Source organism: Sinohyriopsis cumingii, chromosome 4, assembly GCF_028554795.1.
Source record: "Sinohyriopsis cumingii isolate HCF-2022 chromosome 4, ASM2855479v2, whole genome shotgun sequence".
In the NCBI taxonomy this organism is placed as follows: domain Eukaryota; kingdom Metazoa; phylum Mollusca; class Bivalvia; order Unionida; family Unionidae; genus Sinohyriopsis; species Sinohyriopsis cumingii.
Genome location: NC_142964.1, coordinates 93453132 through 93478799, shown reverse-complemented (window position 1 = coordinate 93478799; position 25668 = coordinate 93453132). Strand labels below are relative to the sequence as shown.

The following is a 25668-nucleotide window of genomic DNA, read 5'->3' as shown; positions in this document are numbered from 1 at the left end:
AATACAACTAGATTAGCGAATGAACCTAATTCTAATCAAGTGAAATGTTCTTACCGTAAAGGAATACAAAGTTTTATTTATTTTGAGTTAAGTTACGCTTCATCCTTTATTCTTGTGTCAAAGAAAAAAGAATATGGTGCTAAACCTCTCAGCATCTTGACCTATCAAAGATTCGGCATATCGGCGTATTGGCCTATCAGCATCTTGGCCTATCAAAGATTCGGCATATCGGTGTATTGGCCTATCAGCATCTTGGCCTATCAAAGATTCGGCATATCGGCATCTTGGCCTATCGAAGATTCGGCAGATCGGCGTATTGGCCTATCAACATCTTGGCCTATCAAAGATTCGGCATATCGGTGTATTGTCATATCGGCATCTTGACCTATCAAAGATTCTGTAAATCGGCATATTGGCATATCAGCATCTTGGCCTATCAAAGATTCGGCATATCGGCATCTTGACCTATCAAAGATTCGGCATATCGGCGTATTGGCATATCGGCATTTTGACCTATCAAAGAGTCGGCATATCGGCCTGTTGGTATATCAGTATATCGTCAAAGTAATTTAAAGGGAGTCTTACTAAGCAAAAGATCACAATGGAATCAAGAGGTCTTTTTATTCGGAATGAACAGGACGAACTTCCTAAATGTCCAAAATCACTCCCTATGGGTGATTTAGGTCAGTAAAATGTACATTTAATTTAAACTTAAAAGAATCTAATTCGCAATTTGAAAACTTAGGATGCAATGTCCAGCTTGACAACTGTCCTAAGTGATGAATTTGTATCTACTAAATATTAGGCATGAGTTCCAGTGGGTTTAGCTGTTGTAAATAATTTACATGCTCTTCAAAAACGGGAAGTTATGTAGGATCAAAATTTATGTTAAAGTTTTCGGTTGTTCGCATTTTTAATGTCATTGGAAAGAAACGTCTTTATTTCGGAAACGGAGAAAGTCGTTCGAGTGGTTCAAGAATATTCAAGTGATTGCAGTTTGGATTCACAAGGATGTACTGTTATTTGAGAAGATGTACGGTATCGTCCAGCCATTAGCTTTGTTGTTGCAAATCTCCATACTGAAAACACTTTAAGGCAGAATATCGCTTTCGTCCTTGGCTACAATCACTTTTAATTTTCATTACATCTGTGAACAAAAGTTACGAAGAATGAACGACAGATGATTTCATATCCGTTTATTTTCTCCGTTTACCAGGCCCAAAACGTACGGGCAAAGAACGTCCAGAAAAGGTGATCTCATTGGTACCGTATAAAGCAATTAGCTTTCTAATCAGCTCATTCATTGTTGATCGTTTCTTGTCATCTGCCAAAAAAATAAAATATAGAATATTTATAAATTATACATCAAAGTTTTCTCACAAAATAGGAACAAATTATGGGATGCATAGTTCTGGATTTATCATGATATAGCGGTTATAGTGCACGAGAGAACAAACCTGGTTCTTGATATATAATGAAATCTTGATTGCTAGATCACGTCGAGTTGTTGGCATTCGAAAATCCGGATCATTTTTATGGCGACGGATTTTAGGCATTATAGGTATGCATCGATTTGTGCAGAAACAAGAATAATGCTCGTCTGAAAGGGCAGTTAGATAATGTCCATGTACTAATGTTAACTTCTAAAGTAGGGACACTTGTACTCTTTTGTACTAGTAATACGGCAAAGTAAAGAGAGTCTTCATTATCCTAAAAGGAAGGCTGATTCCTCGATATAATGGAGTGATTTTACTGTTATCTGCAAGAGTAATTCCAGAAAACACAAATACTGTTTTATTATTTGATAAGTAAAACCACAACATTAGGAATTATTTGGCAACGCCACTTATAATGCCAAGACAAGACATCATTACAATCAGGTTGTAAAGTTCACAACATATGAGGTATGTAATTTAAGGAGCATGAAAATAACGTGATGTTATTACATGAGGTACATAATAAAAGGAGCATGAATATAACGTGATGTTATTACATGAGGTACATAATAAAAGGAGCATGAAAATAACGTGATGTTATTACATGAGGTACATAATAAAAGGAGCATGAAAATAACGTGATGTTATTACATAATGCTTAACAGGGATTAAACAATTTTGATACACGATCTAAAAAGCCTGCAAATATCTTCAAAGAGTCGTACGTAACCTGTATTCATTATTTTTTAATCAACGTTATTCATCGAAGTGTAAAATGAGGTATAATTGTTTGTCTTGCGTCATGAAAATAAGAACCTGACAGATATTCATCACCTATTTATATAGACTGTCAGTGTGCACCAGCTTTCGTTACACGTAACATTAACCCATCAACCAGCTCTAAACATGATTAAGTTTTAGATATATTTCTTGGTAATGAGAATATATATTTTCTAAACCAAAACTAGTTTAAATAACCTGTACTTAACGGCTTTATGAAGCCTACGTGTGCTTTTGAAACGGAAGCATTTTAAAGGGACTCTATCGATTGCCTTGGAATAGATGCAATACAAAGCTAGAGAAATAAATTAAAGAAAGAAGGCAGAGGGAAAGGAAAGAAATACGTGTTGGTCATTCTTAATAGATCATTCATATACTAACCTCTCTTGTCAACATCAAATGGACGGGCGATGAATGGAAGTTCGTTATACTGGGCATCTGGTTCTACGAGAGGAAAATCTGAAATTGTGTTGAGAACTTCAAATAATCCATTGTCACAGACGAACTACAGAATATATATATATATATATATATATATATATATATATATATATATATATATATATATATATATATATATATATATATATATATATATATATATATATATATATATATATATATATATATATATATGTACACACACACACACACACACACACACACACACACACACACACAGAGAGAGAGAGAGAGAGAGAGAGAAAGTGATTCTGATCGGTGGATGGTCTATATTAAACGGAAAATTCTCAGCATCATTTATTCCCCGCTCAAAAATTACATCAAGCCAGGATGACTTTGTTACTGTATTTTGTCTAAATTTAAATTTCAGAATTGTTTTCAGTTTTACAATGACAACAATCGTGATGAAAACATAAAATTTCCTGTAATTTATTGTTGAGATATATGATATATAAGTTTTGCCTAATCCCTTCATGGAGTCCTCTGGGCAAAAACGGTTTATCTGTTATTCGAAAATTTATTAGGACACTCACCAGTCTCATCTACATTTTCTGCGAAGATTCCAGTTTTATTCACAAATTCTCTTATGAATAATTGAATAATTCTTTCATATATATATATATATATATATATATATATATATATATATATATATATATATATATATATATATATATATATATATATATATATATATATATATATATATATATATATATATATATATATATATATATATATATGTTTGCTTCCTCTTTAGCTATCCCATATTTTGCAAGATTTTTAGATGAATATACGTAAGCAAGTTAGTACAATATATTTCAGACCTTTCGATGTTACAATACAATGCACCAACGACTGTCTTTATATCGTGCTGCATGCAACCAAAGTTCTAATATAATTTCCTAATGGAGTAATCTATTTCTTCTGTTGCTGCCGCATTGGTGGCATAGTAACGTTAGCAATCAGTGACGTTAGGTTTGCATGCCATCAAAGGAATATTTGCCATTAATGTGTGGTAACATACTATGATCGCAGCAGTTGGTACGGCAAAATGACGTTTCTATATTTCTTTTTGAACTTCATTGTACAAAACATATACTCCCTTTATTATCCGCAATCACAGAGATTTTTTTGAGAATTATGGATTATTATATGCTCCTTTTTCCCCCGTTAACTTTACATTGTCAGAATCGTTCAATATTCCCCGATACTGAACGTGCGCGACAATACACATATAGCATTCACGTAAATAAAGGAACTACTTTCTATTGTAAAGAAACAATGACGCAGACGCACTTTTGATTTGCAAACAAATGATATATACTCGCGTAAGAGGCTCTTTACGTTGTGGTTGTTTAAATTTGTTTCTGAATGAACTAAAACATGTTTCGTGGACTGCAATAAAACCAAGCTGTTTTGGCACATTCCGCGTTGATACAATGTTACGGATTTAGGCTAGCTACATTATATAAAAGACCGAAGATTAGGTCCTTACAAATAACATACAAGTGACAAGGCATATACTGTCTTCTTTATCTGGTGATAAGGATGGCAAAATAAAATATACTTACAGTTTTACATCCTGAATTTCCTCAAAATGTTTTTTCTTAATTCTGCAAACCGAATTACATGAGCCATGTCATAGGTTTTCAATCTGGATTACACATTTCGAAATTGTGCTGTAATTTTGATGATAAGTGCAATTGCATCCTCCTTACTGCACTCAAAATGAAATCAGCATTAAATTCCATAGCGTCTTTTTGATAATTACAATTGAAAGACTTCATATTTTCCCTACGTTATGATTTCAAACATTCAATGACAGAAACAGAAACACATTTGCAGACGTAAACACGCTTCTCCCGCGCAACTTCAATCCGATGTATTTCATGTATAATTTGCACAGATGAATCCAGTCCAAAATCACAAACTTTCGTCGAATCGAAACAAAATACCAAAATATATTCATTCCAGATCAAATGGAAAAGTTGTTGCAATGCGCATTCATTCACAATATGACTGCAAATTTCAATTTTAACTAGACACGCCATTTTCTTTCGAAAGTTATGTCGATCGCGCGACTAAGTTCAAATTTATCTGGGCGGAGTTATGTGCGCATTAATAATGATGTCATTGTGTAATGACAAATCTGCGCTTGGGTATTTAGTTTGGGATACGGCATTCATTCATTTACATTGTTTCTTGTAGTGTATTTTGTTTATATAATTAAACCTTAGGTAGAATAAAAAATGAGCATATAATAAAAAGGTTACTGCATTTGTATGGGAAAATATGAACTCGTTTTGTCGGAAGGATATACTGCACTCACAAGTTCGTGCAGTATTCCATCCAAAAACTCGTTCATATTTTCCCATACAAATGCAGTAACCTATAATTCTCCTTGTTCTTCTTGCAGCTAAATGTTTGAAAAGGGACATAAAAAAAACTATTTACTGCAAGTGTGTGGATTAGAACCGATGTCTTCGGAATTTACAGCGAAACGTTTTGAGGCCACTCGGTTATGTGTGCTTTTTCTTCCTAAAGTACAAAACTTGGTATCGTTAACATGGCCTTTTGTGCTCGATGGACTGTTCACATTGTGTACTTTAAAGGAAAGGAATTAGACTTTGTACATTTTATACTTTAAAAAAAATAATTAATTACTGACAAACCTGAATTGTCCGTATGTGTTGTTAAAAATGTTTCTTATCAAACAAAGGGAGAAAATTATTCACAGAGTTCTTAAAATGGACACCATAATCTTGTCTGAAAATGCCAATTTATTGCCTTGAATCCCAATTACAAACAGCAAAGAAAGGAGTGGTGTCGTTAAAGCGAACCCTAAAGAAGTATTTTCGGCATGTGATTGTCATGAGGAAGATTTGATTTAGTTTTGGGGAGGGAGAAGGGATACTATTTATTCTAGAAACCCTTGAAGTCTTGACTGTGAAATAGCACATTGTCGTGGCAGGAGTCTAATGATATAAAGTGGGAAATAATACCGCTTCAAAGGAATTTCTTGCTAAGCATGGTGTCACCTTCCCACGTTTAGCATAGTGAGGCGCCATGCTCGAGAGCTTGTCTCTGATTTTCCTCAGTGACAAGCTGCTGTTTTTTTCGTTTTGTCTACGTGAAGCGCATTTTCAGACCCTTACTATTGTAACCACAACAACATAAACAAGAACAACATCAATAATAATGATTATAGCATGGATGAGAATGATAAATAAAATGATGGGCCCTCTCGAGGAAACAATGACACCAATTTATAAGCAAGTTTAATGAAATACGTATCCTTTTCTAACGTCTGCAATACATTGTATTAACATTTCATATAATAGTTGACTCGTGTAAGATTAAGTTTTTATGCATTTGTTTACAAAAATACAGTGATCTTCAGTAAGCGCTGGTTTATCATGGCATGTAGCATACTTAATGGTTAATTTCTAATTTGTTTGAAGTCCTGAGTTATGTAATTACTTCATGAGTCCTGAGTGTAGTGATTACTTTATGAGTACGGAACGATGTAATTACTTTAGGAGTCCTGAGTGATGTAATTACTTTATGAGTCCTGAGTGTAGTGATTATGAGTACGGAGCGATGTAATTACATTAGGAGTCCTGAGTGATATAAATACTTTGAGTCCTGAGTGTAGTGATTATGCGTACGGAGCGATGTAATTACTTTAGGAGTCCTGAGTGATGTAATTACTTTATGAGTCCTGATGATGTATTTAGTTTATGAATGCAGAATGATGTAATTACTTTAGGACTCTTGAGTGATGCATATACTTTAGGAGTCCTGAAAAAATTGCTGTTTTGTGTCAAATAATTTGTTTTAAATTAATTTGCCTTAGAACAGGATGAGGTTTCAGTAATTCAATCTCTGTTCAAAATTTAATTTTACATAAGTTTGGAATTAAATTTTGCTTTCGATTGGATACAGTTTTGAAAATACACAGCTTCAAGTCATGTATTCAAGAGTTAGGCTTATCTTTTGTCGAAGATGAATACGTTTTGTTATATCTATTGTCTAAGCCGAAACTTCACCTTTATAAGACGAATTACAGTTTACAAATTTATAAAAAGCATTATATTAGCCTGGCCTAAAGAAAGAAAAGAAAGTAAAATAATATCAGAATTGGTCAATGATGAAAATTCTCTCAGGTAAAGGGTTTCGATATTAGCCTGGCCTCCAGAAAGAAAGTAAATAATATCGGAATGAATTGTTCAATAATGAAAATTCTCTCGGAAAGAGTTTTAAGCTTGATTTTCATCACATTATGATTGTCTTGTTTTACGTATGATTGTCTTTTACGTATTCCTAGATGGTTTCATATTAGCTTTTCCGTTGTGAAATATTAGCCTTTATTTCCCGATTTTCCGTGTGCAGGACAGTGTTTGCTCAGACACATTATCTCATAACAATCACAAACAGCTAATGAGAATTTAATGTTGCTCATAACCCGCTGCTCTTGTACTAATTACTCACTGCAAGATGGCACATGCGCATTCCACTCAATTGAATTGCATTACCTTCTGATGAACACAAACATCGATCGTAAATACTATTAAAAAATTCATAAAATTTTCAGAATTCTGATTTTGGATTTATTGAGCACTACTGTAGAAAAGAACTAGAATCTTAAACACATCATGTGCGGTCACTGTTCCTGTAGGGTTGCTCTTTTTGCGACGATGCTTGACGGGAAACCACGTTCAGTGACTTACAGCGAAGTTAATGACCGCCTTTAAGTCGAATATGAGCCATTGTAAGTAAGCAAGTAAGTAAGTAAGTAAGTAAGTAATAATAATAATAAACTATCTTTAACGAGGATAACACATTAGGTCATGGCTGACCCATTTGTAATGAAGCCTGCCATACCTCTTCCATAAGGTCATCAACTCAATGTCCGTATGTGTTTGGTGCGCTCTCTCTCTCTCTCTCTCTCTCTCACACACACACACACACACACACACACACACACACACAGAATATCAACTTCAATTCGATATAAAGATTGAAATATTTGAAAAGGAACAATTAAGAAATGTAGAAGCACGGTATGTTATGCAGTTAGTATGCTCATATTTTGCCCGAGTCTCACAAGCAATGATAACAAACAGTAATTTAAACTGTATAAATAGGTTATAACAGACCGAGGGAATTATATTTTGAAATTGACTTTTAATTACAGGTAATATATGTACATACAAAGTTCACTATCCAGTAAATACAGATTTGAGTCAAAAGACCTAAATGGATTGGCATGTAATGCAAACTTATTTCTTTATGCGATTAAAAAATTGTTCTTTTAAAATATAATAAAAGTCAAACTCGAGGGAAATATGGCTACTGCAAGGAATATTGATTGAGAGAGTTAATTTCTTGCGGTCACGAACGTCATGCCTCCAATGTCATTTGTCATGCACGATTTAAAGAAAGAGCAGGCGGTGTTTAGGTTCAATTTTTATTTTTCATTTTTACTTACTGAATTTCAATTCTTCAAGTCGATGTTTTCCTTTTTGTACTCATAAATATTGTGAAATTACACGTCAGCAAATGATAACTGTTTATTAATAGTTGATCTTTCAACTTTACATGACAGTTACTTATTAAATTCAGTATTTACGAAAGGAAATAGATTTGATCTAGACAAAGAAAATGCACACCAATTCAATACAAAACACGGAGCTTCTAACACAGAAGTTGAGTGCAGGCACAAGAGATCACAATAATATACTCATCAAATGGTGGCTGCGAACGTTGAAATTGCCTACACTCATATAAAGGCGTATTCATATTTGGTCTCTAATAAAAAATATTTTGCACAAACACACACCACCATGCACAATATATGCACCGTGACACCGGGGCGCTTCATAGTTATTACGTCTTTCTGACGTAATGCCAGGTGTAAGGTAAAGTCGTTTGCATTTGCAACATGCACAGTGGAGAGAATGTTGGCATAACTCTATACCACTTTTGATTAAAATGGCTGTCCTAGTGTCCAAGAAAATTAAGTCTGAACTGTTACAAAAGTGCACTAACTTTAGCATGTTTTAAAATAGAGGAGACAATTGTTGCCAGTGTAGGTAATACCAGCTTCTGAAAGTGCAACAAATGATTTACAAAATAAATAAAAGTAAAAATCTATCTGCTTTTTCTTTTGCACTTTACCGTTGAAGTCCAGGAAGTGAAAACGACCAAGCTGAGCTAGCAGTTTTTACTATAACCGAAATTTCACTCATTAGTCATACATCAAAATAAGGGAATTACAATTTCTTTTAACAATACCAAATATATACGTGGTCTTTATAAAAAGATAGGACAACCAGCGAGGTAAACGTTTAAAATTCTTCTTCTTTAAATATCAAAGCATATACAAAATACGAAACTATAGAGCGCCACCTTAAACAAATAATAAAATGTGTTCACTTATTTTTCTTTGTCATAGCATCATGCATGCGTTTTGCAACAAAGTGGTACATTAATACTGATGTTATGTATATCATGTATAGCGTGCTCTTGCTTACGCAAAATGCCTCGAAGCAGTATTGTGCGTGCAATGACCTTGATTATGGTGAAATTAGAGGTCTTAGAACACAGAAGTAAAGTCAACTTAAATTTTAACCTGCTGCATTAAGTGAAAGGAAAATTGCTTCTTTTCATTCAATTATAACAAACTTAAGGTGAAAATCATGACAAAGAAGATTCGCTTTCTTCCATATACTAGCTCTAGAAGAATTAACAAACCTTTGACCTTTTTCCTCTTAAACCTTATCTGTTCTATCCCCATTGAAACTTTAACATTTATTAGTGACATCTCAGGAAGACTTGTGGAAATGTCATCTTCCTGTCCATTATCATCCTGTGCAAGATGCAGTGTTAAAGTAGACCCCTATTCAACATGGTTGTGTGGGGTGTGGGGTGTTGGGTGTGGGATGTGGGGTGTGGTTGAGTTTACATGGGACTTTTTTTTTATAGCATAGCCAGGATAATCAGTGAGGAAACCTTGGGAAATATTTTCTCTTTAAAAATTAAACCCTGTGCAAAGTACGAAAATGTAGAGCGCCACCTAATCAGGATACATCCAGGAATTTATTTTGACCTTTTAAATACACATTTTGACACGATCCTTTTGGCGATATTTATAACGTAAATTAATTTGTATACTTGCAACAAATTTCTGATGGCTACAGTCCATCATAAACAAAATTAGTATGTGTGTATGTATACATAGTCTTATATAGATATATAAAGATATTGACAAAACATTATCTTGTACAGTTATATATTTCTTTTTCTATTCGTTGACATAGATTTACAGATTTGTCCAGAGTAGCTCTTTTAAAGTTCATTTCTAATTATAAAGACACATCATTTTATTAAATAATTTTGCTCTTAAATTTTCTGATTTCCGAATGACGAGCAATTTTATTTTATTAATTTAGGGAAATATTAGACCATGATGTAAAACAGCGCACAACTTAAGGGATGAAAAATCAATTAGAACTCAATTACTTAAAGAAACCCAACAGTGAATCGCATTCAGTTAGTAGCATTAGCAGAATACATCCCTGCAAAAAAAATTCTCTTGGCCTGTTGGAACTTACTTCCCTTGATGACTCTTTAAAAGCGTGACCATAAAAATTCATGGATACCAGTCGTTTACTAGAATGTTGTAAGGAAGTCTGCTCCATTACACTCATCTGCCATAGTTGGACCGTTGAAAAAAATCAAAATCCATTGCCATGGTGTATATCCACGGTTAGAGTATGCTAATGAAATTGATAAGTGTATTGTCGTTATTTAAGAAATAAATAATTAATTGCCATTGCGTTTATCTACGTCATTCATTTTTATTTTAAAATAAAAACATAAAACCAAATATCTTCTTTCCGATTATAATGTTACGTTTGAGCAGTAATACAGGACCCTGGTTAGTGCAAATCAAAGTTTTCACTTGTTCTTACCATCTACGAAAAGCTCAACAACTGATAATCACATATTTTGTATACAAGACATCACAATGGCTAATATGGCAAGATGTTATGATTTAGATGTGTCCTAGCGAACTCCATTAAAGCAAAATCTTATCCGAATTATGTATTCCAGCTGTTTTATCCGGGAAAGTTTTATTCAATAATGCGTTCAGGTTTTATCAGTTCGGTACAAGTAATTGTTTTGATCAACACCATGACAATGGTAGAGCCGTGTCCGAATTGGCTAATATGACCAAAATGTTATGATTTAGATTTGTCTCAGCGAATTCCATTAGAGCAAAATCTTATCTGAGTTTTGTATTCCAGCGGTTTCATCCCTAGGAATCTGAATTCAATAATGCGAGTAGGTTTTATCAGTTCCGTACCAGTAGTTGTTACGATCAACACCTTAAGAATAGTATATTCGTGTCCAACATATGTATGTATGTATGTATGTATGTATGTATGTATGTATGTATGTAGGTAGGTAGGTAGGTAGGTAGGTAGGTAGGTAGGTATGCATGTGTTTGTGTACGTGCGTGTGTGCGTGCGAGCGTGCGTGCACGCATGAATGTATGTATTTCGTGTAACATAAATCACTGACCCTAATTACATAAATGTATTACAATGATATGGTACAGCCACGAAACATGACAATTCCAGAATTAGCATGACAATCGTTCCATTTCTGTACATACATAGTAAGCGAACACTGTGCGAAGAGTTCAAACACTCTATTTAATATTAGCAATTCAAATGTTTCTGATCTTATTATATAACTGTAATCTATCCTTCGAAGTTAACTCTATCTGTACAACTTTTTAGAAATATAATGAAAAAGTTTGTTATAACCCACCCCTTCATTAACCCAAACTTCTCCAATTCCGTATGAAAAAAAATGAGATTCTTAAATTTATTTCGCAACAGTCACAGTGTGTGCCCTTTGTCAATTGTCGGCTCTATCGTTGTTTTGCGAATCTATCATGAGCTATCTTTAATAATTAGAACCAGTGCTTAGGAATTATACTATATCTTACTACTTGCATTGGCATTCGACCTAACTCATTATAAAGAGAATCATTCGGAGTGTGTGTTATAAACCCAATAATGTATTTACAAAAAAGACGTATATAAAGCTTCAATGACATTGTCTTTGAATAAAACAACTTCTAACCAATTATTAACAATTGGTGCTATTTTAGATTCGAATAAATTGGAATAGAGTTTTTCTTGACAGTTTAACAAAACAATTAAGTCCAGAATTCAAGCTGGGCAATGACATGTATCATTTTTTGGACACATATGCCATGAGATTGTAGAAGAAAAAACACAACCAAAATAGTTATAATAACATACCGTCTCTATCAGGCAATTACCAAATTAACAGCTTTTATATCCTCTCAATAATCCCCCAGTTCGAAAAACTACAATTTTAGAGGGTTGTTTTCTCAGGTTTATCATTATGTTGCATTATTTTAGTAGTTTATTTATAATTCTTCCAAGGTATCTGCATGCAACAGTGCAGATAATTTAGCAAATTTGAACGCTACACCGCTACTCTAGTCAAAATTATGTGTCTTTAAATCATTTAGATTTAATGACAATAAAAAGGTGATAAAACGGAACATTTCCTAATACCAGCTGGGCAGATAGATGTTTCTGTCAAGCCATTTTAGCGTTTTCACACAAGCTTTGAAATCTGCATATATGGTTTTTAGTATCGTTAGCATTTTACTGCTAATATTATAAATTGCTAATTAATAAAAACGAAGCTTACTGTCACATATTTTTATAATCAACAAAAAGAGCATTACAACTACCTCTTTGTTGCCTCAAAAATTTAATATACATATCAATGTGCTCAGGGTAAATATATTATATGCAGTTAAATATCCACTTCTAAAAGCAGCTTGTTATTCACCTATATTATCATTATGTTTGAACCAACTATATATTTTTTCATTTAAAATTGAACTAATAATGTTACTGAGGTCTTGTCAAAAGCTAATCACTCTATAAATTTAAGATTTATTTATATTCAACCTTTTGTTAAAGGGTGCGGTAACAGCCGTTATCCAACACTCCGGGAAGCATCTGCGATCAAATAATTGATTGAAAATAAACATTAAAATAGGTACCATATTTTCAGTTACCATATAGGCCAGTATCACTGTCTGATGAAGAACCCGGGAAAATCCAGGTAGGAACCCACAGAAAGATACTGGCACACTTTCTCGAATACCCACAGTGGCCGAGCACGAGACTCAAACCTACATCTTTAATTTTGTCTTGAAATGTAAGACTTTTAAAAGTCAAAGTCCAACTTTCATAATGAGAACTAGTGGAACGCCTTCCTTCTAGTTCATTAAAGAGCCAGGAACAGAAAAAACACGAATAACCAAGAGGTGAACAATTGGACAGACGAATAAATAAAGATTATTAATTCAAGAGTCTTCGTTAAGTTGACGGTACTCATTAATTGGACAGAACTGACAAAGTGAGACTACATCCGTTTGCTGAAGTAAAATATGTTAATTGACCAAAATAGTAGGTAATTAGTATGCTTTGGGTGAAAACAAATCAAATATCGGTAAAATTTGCGGCTATCAAATTAGCAGTTCTAAAATAAAAGATTTCCAGTTTATATCAAAAGATGTTGAAATCAAATACGATTAAATAATTTAAACCTCATTTTTTAAAATTTAAATGTCTGTCTGTTCTTTAGCAAGTAATCACTTAGGTATGAATGTGTTTAAATTTCACTTAAATCGTGGAGGAATATGCAGCTCTAAAAATTTATATACAGACACGGAATTTAAGAAATGTCAATTGTTTTATAAGTAAGTGACGTCACCCCATTGATGGCATACGTCAGTTGGTTTATAATGAAGTTGTGTGAAGTGATTTTTGTCCAGAATCGAAATTTATTGAGAGACTAAATATGACAATAATAGAGTGCAGTTCGGAGACTGGAATCCCAGAGTTAAGTAACGCCTTAGTATCTGGACTGGTGATAAAACATACTTATTATTTCAATGTTTGTCACTGAATTGTGAACCGATGTTTGATAGGCGATACCAGTCTGCACCATCGCCGGTATGTAAGCTCCTCTGCTAGTTGGCGATTAACTATCCAATTTTGGATATTATCTGTACGCCGACCAGATCTGAGGTCACTTATGTATGTTAAGAACAAGAAATTAGTTCCCAGCACGTGTCCCCATTACTTTCTTTTAATTTTCATGACTTTGCTAAGGTTAATCTAATTTATCTCTTGACTATAATTAAAATTAAGCAGTTCTTCTTAAAACAAACGGGTGTTTACGTGTTCTTTGTAATTATAAAATTGGCCATGATTCTTGGAGCACTTACGTTGTTAAGTCTTCATTTTCGGAGGCGGGAAGCTGTGCAGGTTGTAAAGCTCTTCATTTTTGGAAGTAAAATAACCTTTCGTTCAGTCCGCAATCCCCTAATGCCTAAATAAAAGTTACTGGTTTTGATAAACACCGGAATGTTTGAAGTTTGAAACAGTACAAGCTGACTGGCCTTCATCATATTTATTTACTTTCATTTTCTTTTTGTAAAGGTAGATTTCGTCATGCTCATTTCAAGGTAATATTGTTTTCGATAAATAGGTTCAGGAATGGAACCGTAAATAGTCAGATGGCAGTTAAATAGAACAAAAAAAATGAATTTAGATAAATACAACAAACAAAAGAAGAAATAGTCTGATATCAGTTAGATCAAACAACCAATTAAACAGGAATAAGACCGATGTGGTTAGATTAAAAAAACAAACAACTATAAGCCAGGTGACAGACAAAACTAACAAATAAAACTGCAAGAGTGTAATCAGTAATGTATTGTTTTTATTGTTGTCATAGCAACTTTGACATTCTAAATTGCCAAAAATATAGACTCAAATCAGATGTAGACTCCAAGTACAAAAATGTAAGTTCAATTTATTTATGCTACATTAGTGCCGATCAACGTATAATTTTAATTCTTCTGGAATACAACGACATATATACCATCGCATTTCGCACTTAAGGACGTAAATTTCGATAGCAAACTCATTTTATTAAATGTGTTTTACCATTTTCGGTAAAAAATGGAAGGGAAAATGTTGCTATAATTACATACAAAAACCGAGTTTACTATGGACGTAAACAGTACATACATGTAGATTGGATTACAAAACTGACGTCCTCTGAAATTAGTTCCAAATATATTTAAAAATGTCAACATGTTATTAAAGTGTTTCCTGTTACGCTATAAAATGTACAGTCTCAAAATTAAGTTCTAAATATAAATACAAATGTATTCATGACATTGAAAGTACGCCAGAAACTTGCAGCATTTTCACGGCACTCTTAGCTATTAATGCATTGAAGTGAATAAACAGCTGAAACTGACTATTTATAAAACGAACAGGAAACACGATCACCCTTTTGCCGGAAGAAGCTATGTCCTGATTACATAAATATTTTATGTTTTGATAGCCCCGGATGTGACGTCAGATCTACATACAATTATAGTACGAGGTGGATGTATTTGTTTATCTTTGTCTAAGTGTGTATACATATATATATATATATATATATATATATATATATATATATATATATATATATATATATATATATATATATATATATATATATATATATATATATATATATATATATATATATATATATATATATATATATAAATTACACGAGTTACAGACTAAGAGGACTATTCTAAACTTGTCAAGATGTCCCGTGATACACTGTACATTTATCTGTGGTTTTGCTTCGTCAGTCTCATGAGAAGCTTAAATTGACAGTATGCAGGTCGAAAAATTGACGGTGTGTAAGATGTCAAATACTTTGAGAAGCTGACAGTATACAAGTTGTTAGATACGTAGAATTTTGTTTTACAGTTTTTAAGTTTTGACAAATATATTTAAAGTATGTATTTTTATTGTTCTTTGCTTCAGTCTCATATTGAATTCCTTCGTGGAATTCATAAGGGCGGGTTGGTACCCATAATCTTGGAAATTTGTTCAAAAAAGCAATCCATGCATTTTCACCAAAAAAACAAAACAACAAACGATGTGATATTGGCAAAGGACGTTTAACGTTTGAAGTAGACGCAGCAAACAAATAGTCATAACACGTTTAAAACTATTAAATGGTGACATTCCTAGGGTTTGTTTGAATTAATAAATATTGGCCGTATTTGTGGTCAGCGGGCAGATTTGCCGTTGACCCTTGAAGTTATATGGTGTTTTTAAAGTTGAAATAAATTCATTGATTCTCAAGTTACCTTAACGAAAATTACATATATAAACAGAACGCAAATCAAGCTTTCTGTTAGTATCTATACAGTAATACCTCGTGCATTCGCGTTTCTGGATTCGCGAATTCACGGATTCGCGAAATTTTCATTGGTACCCTCTACGTACATGTTTTCTTTATTTTATTGAATTGTACCTTCGTTATATGACTTCTGTTACATATGAAGTTTAGAAAACATCAGTCATTAAGTTTACAGTCCCATTCGTTACTTGGTTTTACCTTACTGTGAGTGCAAAAGAAAACGGCAGCCAATGAATTAGTATAGGGGTAATATTAGTATACATGTACCATACTGTAAATGCGCTAGTGTGGCAAATACCCATTAGGCGATACTGTACTCTATTTTTTCGTCAACCATTTATTTCTCTTTTTAGGGGTAATGTATTAAGCTGACTTTTAAATGAAATTAAAGTGCTTTGGGAGCATGATTTGGGTCATATTTCAGGTTTAAACCCTAGAAATAAGCATTTATTAACATTTTTAGTGACTCGTACCAAACATTCGCGATTCCGCCTGATCCGCGACTGGTTCTGGAACCTAACCTCGCGAATGTTCGAGGTATTACTGTATTTGTGATTTATAAGTTGACTTTCCTTCGGTGTGCCTTGTTAAAAATGGTAAATTTTAGTGATCGTATATAGGAGAAACTGCTATGTGCCCATCGTCCAGGTAAAATGGGCAGAATATCGTCTGCTAGTGACCTTATCGGGAAGCATCTATACAGTTATAGATTACATCAGCACGTGTGCGTAATAAGAAAGTTGTTACCTTAAGGATTACATATAAATCCAAAAGTTGAAGAATGTTTTACTATTCCTAGAATGTTTTGGAGTTCCGAAATTCCATACAGTATGTGAGGATTCTTTACAATTGGCTTTATTTGGTGTTTGCAGGGCAACAATGTGTTGTAAAATATATTATTTAAATGCAAAAGCACTTCTGACAGGAAAATTGTTTTGGGATATTTTTAGATTGAAGGTGTCGACTGATTCAGTAAATCAGTAAATTTTAATTTTAAAACACAAAATATACTTGATTTTTGTTATATATCTAACACAATTTAGTGCTCCTGAGAGAATATGTTCTAAGCAAAGTAACATTTCTTGGCATATTATAGTGGCCAAAAACGGCTTAGAAGTTTTGATTTCTACGTTTTGATTCGATGCGGAAGCTTGTTAACATCTCCACATAAATCACATACATAATTTTTTTTCGAATAATATATATCGATCATTCTCTTTGAAAGATGGATATGCGATATCCATGCAGGTTGAACACATATCATGATGACGTTATAAAACCGTTTCCACTCATCTAAATTGTATTTTTACCGCTTTAAAAGACTCATCACACTGGTGCATACATAAATTGCTAACGGTCTCTGTCTCCTTTCAAGGTCATTACGCCATGCATTTGAGTCACGTGACTTTAAGTGAGCACAGCACCAACTATTCATTGCAGTTAGTTCTAACTGCTATGATTGTCTAGATTATATCACTGTAATTACAAAGATGTCAAAATATTTAATAAGCTGCCACTACAACAAACAATTTGATTCATTTTAGTTGTCAAACTTCACCAGAAGCTACAGGTAAAATACTGTAAATCTCCTTTTGAAACAACCACTATAAATGTACAGAAGAACACACCCACATATGTCTTTAATCAATATTGGTAATGGATTTAAACCGATATGGTAACTGATGTCTTTGATACATAGTGGTAATGGATTCAAACCGAAATGGTTAATGATGTGTTTAATACATAGCGGCAATGGATTCCATCCTAGGTGGTAAGTGATGTCTCTTATACATAGTGGAAATGTATTCTAACAGACGTGCTCACTGATGTCTTTCATCCACAGTGGTCATTGGTTCAAATCGAAGTGGTAACTGATGTCTTTAATTCATAGTGATAATGGATTAAAACCAAAGTGGTAATTGATGTCTTTAATACTGAGTGGTCATGTATTCAAACAGACGCGGTTGCTAATGTCTTTAACATATAGTGATAATGGATTCAAACAGAAATGGTAACTGATATCTTTAATCCATAGTGATAATGGATTCAAACAGAAATGGTAACTGATATCTTTAATCCACAGTGGTCATGGATTCAAACCGAAGTGGTAATTTAAGTCGTAAGTCATAGTGGTAATGAATTCAAACAGACGTGATCACTGATATCTTTAAGCCATAATTGCAATGGGTTTCAAACCTATGTAATAACTAATGTCCATAATCCCCACTTGTTACGGATTCAAACAGAAGTGGTCACTGTGATGTCTTTACTCATAATGGTCTTTGCTACATATTGGTAATCGATTCAAGCAGAAGTGGTCACTAATGTTATGGATGATCACTAATACTATGGAGTAATATGGACTATATAGATTACTAATACTATGGAGTAATATGGACTATATATATATATATATATATATATATATATATATATATATATATATATATATATATATATATATATATATATATATATATATATATATATATATATATATATATATATTATTAATAATACTATGGAGTAATATGGACTATATAGATTACTAATACTATGAAGTAATATGGACTAGATAGATTACTAATACTGTGAAGTAATATGGACTAGATAGATTACTAATACTATGAAGTAATATGGACTAGATAGATTACTAATACTATGGAGTAATATGGATTATATATATATTAGTAATACTATGGAGTAATATAGACTATATAGATTACTAATAATATGAAGTAATATGGACTAGATAGATTACTAATACTATGGAGTAATATGGACTATATATATTACTAATACTATGGAGTAACATGGATTATATATATATTACTAATACTATGGAGTAATATGGACTATATGGATTACTAATACTATGGAGTAATATGGACTAGATAGATTACTAATACTATGAAGTAATATGGACTATATAGATTACTAATACTATGGAGTAATATGGACTAGATAGATTACTAATGTTATGAAGTAATATGGACTAGATATTTTACTAATACTATGGAGTAATATGGATTATATATATATTACTAATACTATGAAGTAATATGGACTAGATAGATTACTAATACTATGGAGCAATATGGATTATATGGAGTACTAATACTCTAGATTATTAGAGACTACATGAATTGCTAATTCTCTGGAGAAAGAGGGACTATACGGACACTAATACTCTGGAACAATATCAAGTTCTATTACGCTGAAGTAATAGAGACACCAGTAGTATCAAAATACTTTACGAGGAAATTCAAAATCCATCATGTTAATATCATAAAATGTTCCTAAATGATGATATCAGCTATTTGCTAAATGACGATATCAGCTATTTGTTCTCAGCAAAAACTGGTGATATCAATAATTTGATAACAATTTTCACAGATAACGTGTTTAGGAGTTACATGCTATTTCATACACATAATATGGAAAACATCAAATGCAGCTGTAGCTGAGAGAGAGAGAGAGAGAGAGAGAGAGAGAGAGAGAGAGAGAGAGAGTCATTTTTATAATCGAGCTTGACTTGCAAAGTTAAAAGTATGTAAACAAAATTACATGCTAATCCAAAGATTCACAACATGGTATAATTGACCGTCGTCAGTCCAATCTTTCATTCGGAAATGCTCGTTAATTCAAGGTGCGCCAGAATTCATGGCTTTACAGTTTGGATCGATCAACATTTCCCTTAGAAAAATATTCAGGAAGCGACTAACTTTATTTTATTATAAAGATATATGACTACAGAGCTTTCATTATATTTGACATATTTTGTTACAATGCAATACTGTTACAACAATGAAATACCGTGAGAATGTCCGTGTTTTCTTAATGCTATCATGGAGCTAAGGCAAACGACTTCTGATTTTTTTTCTTTCTCCCACGCAACCCTTGACATATGTTCAAAAAATTAACTAGAAATACTGACAGAAAACTTTTTTTTATAGGATGCTGCTCTAGTCAAATTATGTACCCGTAATGGCAGTGGTGACATTTTATTTTTGGTTAATATGTTATTAATCAAATTATGCATCCGTAATTGCGGCGGGAAACCTTCCGTTTGGTTAATATATTGGTTATGCTCTGTCACATGAATGTAGTAAAGTAACGTATCAGCGGAAAGTCAAATTAGGGAAAGTAATTGCTTTTGTGAATTTAACTACCGAATGTGTCAATCACGGTGAATATTTTTCCAGATGACTCATTATGTTCCATGTAACTTCACTATATTCCATATGACCTCACCTTAATGCGTATTTTTCCTGCCTTTTTGAAAACAGCTTTAAATTCGAGATGAAATATTTTCGGAATGATTTCCAGACTTAGTCTTTACACGTTTTTAGCTGTCATGACCTTACTTATAAATCTGATTATTGGCTCTCTTACTTCAAAGCTTTCACTTTTTATAATTATTTTTCCTATGCAGAGCCAAGAGTACCGTTTGATTACACCAATTATTGTTACTTTACTTGCATGTAAAAGCATACGTAAACGACGACACTGACTAATTTTACATTGGAGCTATTCCCCTTTCTAAGGTCATCCATTGCTACGGCACAACAGTTGGCGTGTTTGACACGATGAATAAGCTTGTTTGCACATCTGTGGCGAGTGATGAACCAAATCTCATCTAATACCGTACTATGAGGTTGCGAGTAATGCGGCCGAAAGCCCACACTTAGATATCCATATCCATGATGTAACTTGATTTAGTAGCCCATGGTCAAGAGGAATGATTTATTGAAAAATACCATGAAAATTATAGGAACCTCCATTGTTTTAGAACACAATTTAGATATAAGTATTCCAAATGCTCTACCACCTAGTTTTGCAAAAGTATCTGCTGTACAATCAAATCCTATCCTAGTTACTTTGATTTTAGCATTGTAGTCTTTGCTACGATTACCCACTTTAAAGATAAGGTCACTAAATCTATAATTTAATATAATATGTTATAGTCATAAGATTCTCTCTCTGTCTGTCTTTCTCTGTCTCTCTCTCTCTCTCTCTCTGTTTAAAAGTAAATCTCGGTATGCCAGAACTGATATTGTCATTAATATCACAAGATAATCTATATTGGTATAACCATAAAACTTCAATGTTTTCGAAGTATTTATCACTCTATAAGTCATAAAGGAAATCCGATGTGTAAATAAGTTTTGTTTACATCATGAAATAAAAATATGGAAAAAATAAAACAAGGCAATGTCAAAATAACTAAGTCACCTTTATCTATTTCTTACTTCAAGAAATATTACTTAGTTTAGTAGGAATTCTTACCTTTTGAATACAGTAAATATCCGTCTGTTCTGTCACCATTGTCTTGAAAAGGGTCATCATAAGTCAGCAAAATCGGTGATGAGAAACAGGAAACAATTCCAGCAATCGCTAGCACCAATGCAAGGTAGGCACCGCGTGAAGCCTGCATGATGCCGTCTTGTCTCTTAGGCAAGCTTCCCGCTGTGAGACCCCTGCACCGATTATATAGCACGTTTTGAGGAGGCGTTGTCAAGCGGCAGCTGTTGATCGCACAGGCGATTTAAACCTATAGAAATTTGATTTGATTGTAGTTTGATCATTGCATGCTCGAGATCGAAGGGAACTCCTCTGTCATTGAAAATTGATTATTATGAAGCTAAAGGAACGTAAATCAAAACTGGCAGTACTACGCCATGTTCGAAGAAAATCCAAGTATATACATTTACTTTAGTTTTGTTTAAACCTCAAAGGCAAAGGAAAAATAGTGATGTTTTTTGTAATAAATCTAGTAATTATGAACAAGGTGGAAAATGCACATCAGCTGGAAAATTGTAAAATAATCACCTGCATATGTATGAATCTTAATTTAGTATCTTGGTCAAGAAATCACAGCCCAGGAAAACTAGTCACTGCAATTCTGTAAATGTAAAGATGTGTGCTTCTAGAAAACAAGTAGGGAATAATTATTTCATTCTGATCACATTCTATTTTGCTAAACATGCAAAACTGCACAACTGTCAAACATATGCTTAACTGGTTGAAAAATGAAAGAACTGAAGCAAATTTGGCTACATACAGAGTTGATTTGCTTATTTCATGACAGAGTGTAGTCACAATTGACCAGTATTATTTTACAATCAATGGTTTAATTATTTTAGAACAATTAAATTTGAAATGGATTCCAATTTTAAAACTTTCTATTTTCTAGCAATTTTAATGATTCACGATGTTTGAGTTTCCTTGCAAAAACATCATTTAGACTGTAACACAATTTAATGTTTTAAATAGCAAACATTGCGTCTTAAAAACCCCCAAAACATCGTTAATGAGATTTCCCATTTATTTCAACTCTGTAATCTCTGACCACTTTGCTGTTAAAAAGGTAGGGTTGGTACTTTGAAATTAGATAAACATGTTGGAAATATTGACAAAACCTTATTGTAGCATAGATGCACTGGTCAAGAATATTGTTTTATTTCCTTGCTTTTCAAAAAAGATGAGTTAAAGTATTATTCCGTTTCTTGTAGAGTTTTTACATTTGTGCTTATTTCTGATATTGTTAAAACATATATATATCCTCATTCCACCACTCTGGTATTTTAGGATGTTTTACTCCTTTCTTTGAGCAGTTCATTATTAAAAATAATTTTGTCCAGGTGTCAACCATATCAGGCAAATAATTGTCAACCATTCAGTCAAATAGTTATCAACTCTATCAGTCACATAATTGTCAAACAAATCAGTCACATAATTGTCAACCATAACAGTCACATACATGTCAACCATATCAGTCACATAATTGTCAACCATATCAGTCACATTATTTTCAACCATATCAATCACATAATTCTTAACCATATCAGCAAAAAAAATCAATCCCATCGATCAGAGTCCAAGGAATATCAACAAGATTATAGAAGAAGCGAATATGGTCTACATTTGTGAAATTAAAATTCGTAGCGGAGAGTTATATATAGTTGTCGAAGTTTGCTATACATTTTTCTCTACATATTATTAAGTCAGTCCATAATATTATGTTGAAGATTGAATCGAGAAAGGTAAATTTAATTTGTCAGAGGGTAGGTGTGTGTGTGTGTGCAATATATTTATAGGTAATTGTGGTGAGTACTTTACCGACAATAAAAGATCATGCATGGAATAATTAAGAGCAAATATGTGAAGGTAATTTACTTTTTCTTATCACCATGAATCTCTCAGTAAATCATGCGTCGAGGAACCTGTTTTTTTCCCCCCGATAAAACTCATAGACACATTTCAGATTAACACATATTGGCTACAGCTAAGCGATCAGCAAACTAAAAATGCGTAAAGCCAATTAGCTCTCATTCACTGATGCAATTTTCATGTGCAGATCGGAAGGTTGCGAACATTATGACAACATAAATATATACCGTATATTCCCGCTTAAAGAACGAGACCAAACTGCAAACTGCACAGACCCATATCTGCCTCACATAATGCGCATAAAGTTCTGGGTCTGTGCAGTTTGCTAGGAGTAATCAGTAGAACTAACAACATTGACCCTGACCTGCAGGCCCATTATGCTGCGGCAGACCAGGATCTTTGTTGTTTGCTGTTTTAAGCAACTTATAATCGAGTACAGACGGTAATATAAACTTTCCCAGTACAGCTAATTTGTGTAGAATTTACATATTGAACTTCGTCAGCTGAGGACTGTGCTGACATAGGGGACTGTATCTTGCATGGAATCCCATTTTCAAAGCAATAATACAGACTGAAAACATTTGAGGTAAAATTTCATTCTGGGATGACGATACCCAATCAAAATGAATTAAAACAGAAATTAAATGAAAATTTTATTTTAAGTAAAGTTTCATCCGAAAATTATAATGCTCTGCAGATCCCCTTCTATTAGATGCAGCTAAAAGCTGTATGTATGTATGTATGTATGTATGTATGTCAATACTAATAAATGATTACTGATGCTAATATATATGGGAGTTATGATTGGCATTGATCTGGATGACTGTGCCACGTCACCATTTTAGGAGTCGTAGTTGATGCACAATTTTATTCAACTTTAAATTTGTTTCTTTACAGTATTCAAACTTGTGTGTGTATTATTATTTTATAAAAAGGCTTTTCTTTTAGCTTGACAAATGCAGATATTGGTCTGAAATCGGAAGGCGTTAGGAGCAATGATATAACTATGTGCTTATTGGAGGGCTAAAAAATGGTGTCTGTCTTCCAAATATGCACACATAATGCTTTGCGAGTTTATGATAAATTCCATTATTGAAAATCGGGCTGCTGTGTCAGACAATGAGAAAGGCATCTTTAGCAGGAATGTTCTCCAATTTTCAAGACCAAACATTTCCAAAGGAACTAATGATATCTTTGAAGCGATTTTTGTTGCGATTCATTTGCTGCGACAAACAATTGCCTCAAATATTTAAATACTTTGCTTGGGTGGTAGTTTGTCTGTCTGGCAGCTAGGTTTTAGAAAACGTTTGACTTTATTACATTACCTATAAAAGTTTTACATATATCTGGTAAGATCATGTTCATCGTAGCCTCCAATTATCAGGAAAGTAATAATAATAATAATGATCATAATCATCATCATGATGAACCTTTTCCCCACGCTGTCAAAATTCAGCAATTATATCACAAATGAATTTAGTCTTAAAATATCTGCAAAGGCTGCATTCAGACATGGAAAACCTACAGAATCACGCATCAAACTTAACAAAGACATACTTATAAACGACGTTGGAAATGAACAAGTATTTAGGAACAAGCGAAGGAGATTGAATTCACAGTGGATCCATGACAGAAAATATAGAAAGGAGTACAGCTAATACTTATCCTAGGAAATGAACTTAGTGCTGAAAATAAGATCTTAGTTACCAATACACCGCCTCCTGTAGTGACATATACTTTCAATTTCATCAGCTGGACAAAATAAAAGCAACAACAACAAACTCATAACGATACACCGCTTGCACCAACCCAAATAATGGCACTCCACATATTTCTTCATGAAAGCGATAGCGTCTTTAAGCCGTCTTTAAAACATGAGCATAGCAAGTTTTAAGTCACAAGAGAAGACGAAACTTTCTGGAGAGATATCAATGTAAAGCCAGAAGAAGGGCATGCCGTATCTGTGGCAGAAAAAGCAAGAATTTGCAAAGAACAGCAGCAACTGGCCAGCGAATGGCACACACGGTGTTTATCCTGGGAAATGTGTAAAGGAACTAATGTTTCAATGATAAGTTCCAGTTACATAGTAAAGAGGCTAAACTAGATTAATTTGTCGACGATTACTGAATATATATTTGATTTGAAAGCAATCATTCACTCCTTCGTGGCTCTTGATAACAAATTAGTAAATTGTCATGTTATCGAACAATTCATCTTTTACTGCTTTCATTAAAGACAAAAAGAAAATACTATTGGTTTGGTTTTGTGATGCAGCAACACAATTTGTTTTAGCGCCCATGCAATTGGAATCACGTACTGTTACATGCAATGAGTCTCATGCCTAAATAGTTAAATACTAGCGTGAGCGTATCTTGAAGAACATCAAGACAACAGTCGTTGTCAACTGAAAGGTTCTTAAACGCACAATTACGACAGTAATTAATCTCTAATCACCTAATGACCG

At 33.3% G+C, this 25668-nt stretch overlaps 1 protein-coding gene across 1 annotated transcript; it reads right to left on the bottom strand.

The window, feature by feature from the left end:
• Positions 1-607: 607 nt before the first annotated feature.
• LOC149801687 (uncharacterized) lies at positions 608-21532 on the bottom strand. The gene is made up of 3 exons (XM_089955955.1): positions 21321-21532; positions 2598-2675; positions 608-1324 (listed from the first exon to the last, which is right to left on the bottom strand). The coding sequence occupies exons 1-3, from the start codon at positions 21466-21468 to the stop codon at positions 1197-1199; spliced, it is 354 nt and encodes a 117-aa protein (XP_089812081.1). The 5' UTR covers positions 21469-21532; the 3' UTR covers positions 608-1196.
• Positions 21533-25668: the final 4136 nt, after the last annotated feature.

What these genes read in the sequence shown, in the direction of transcription:
- LOC149801687 (XM_089955955.1), bottom strand. Translation starts at nt 21,468, where the DNA reads ATGCAGGCTTCACGCGGTGCCTACCTTGCATTGGTGCTAGCGATTGCT. An exon ending in ATATTTACTGTATTCAAAAG is followed by an intron (nt 2,676 to 21,320) that starts GTAAGAATTCCT and finishes ACACAATTTCAG; the next exon opens with ATTTTCCTCTCGTAGAACCA. An exon ending in ATTTGATGTTGACAAGAGAG is followed by an intron (nt 1,325 to 2,597) that starts GTTAGTATATGA and finishes TTTTTTTGGCAG; the next exon opens with ATGACAAGAAACGATCAACA.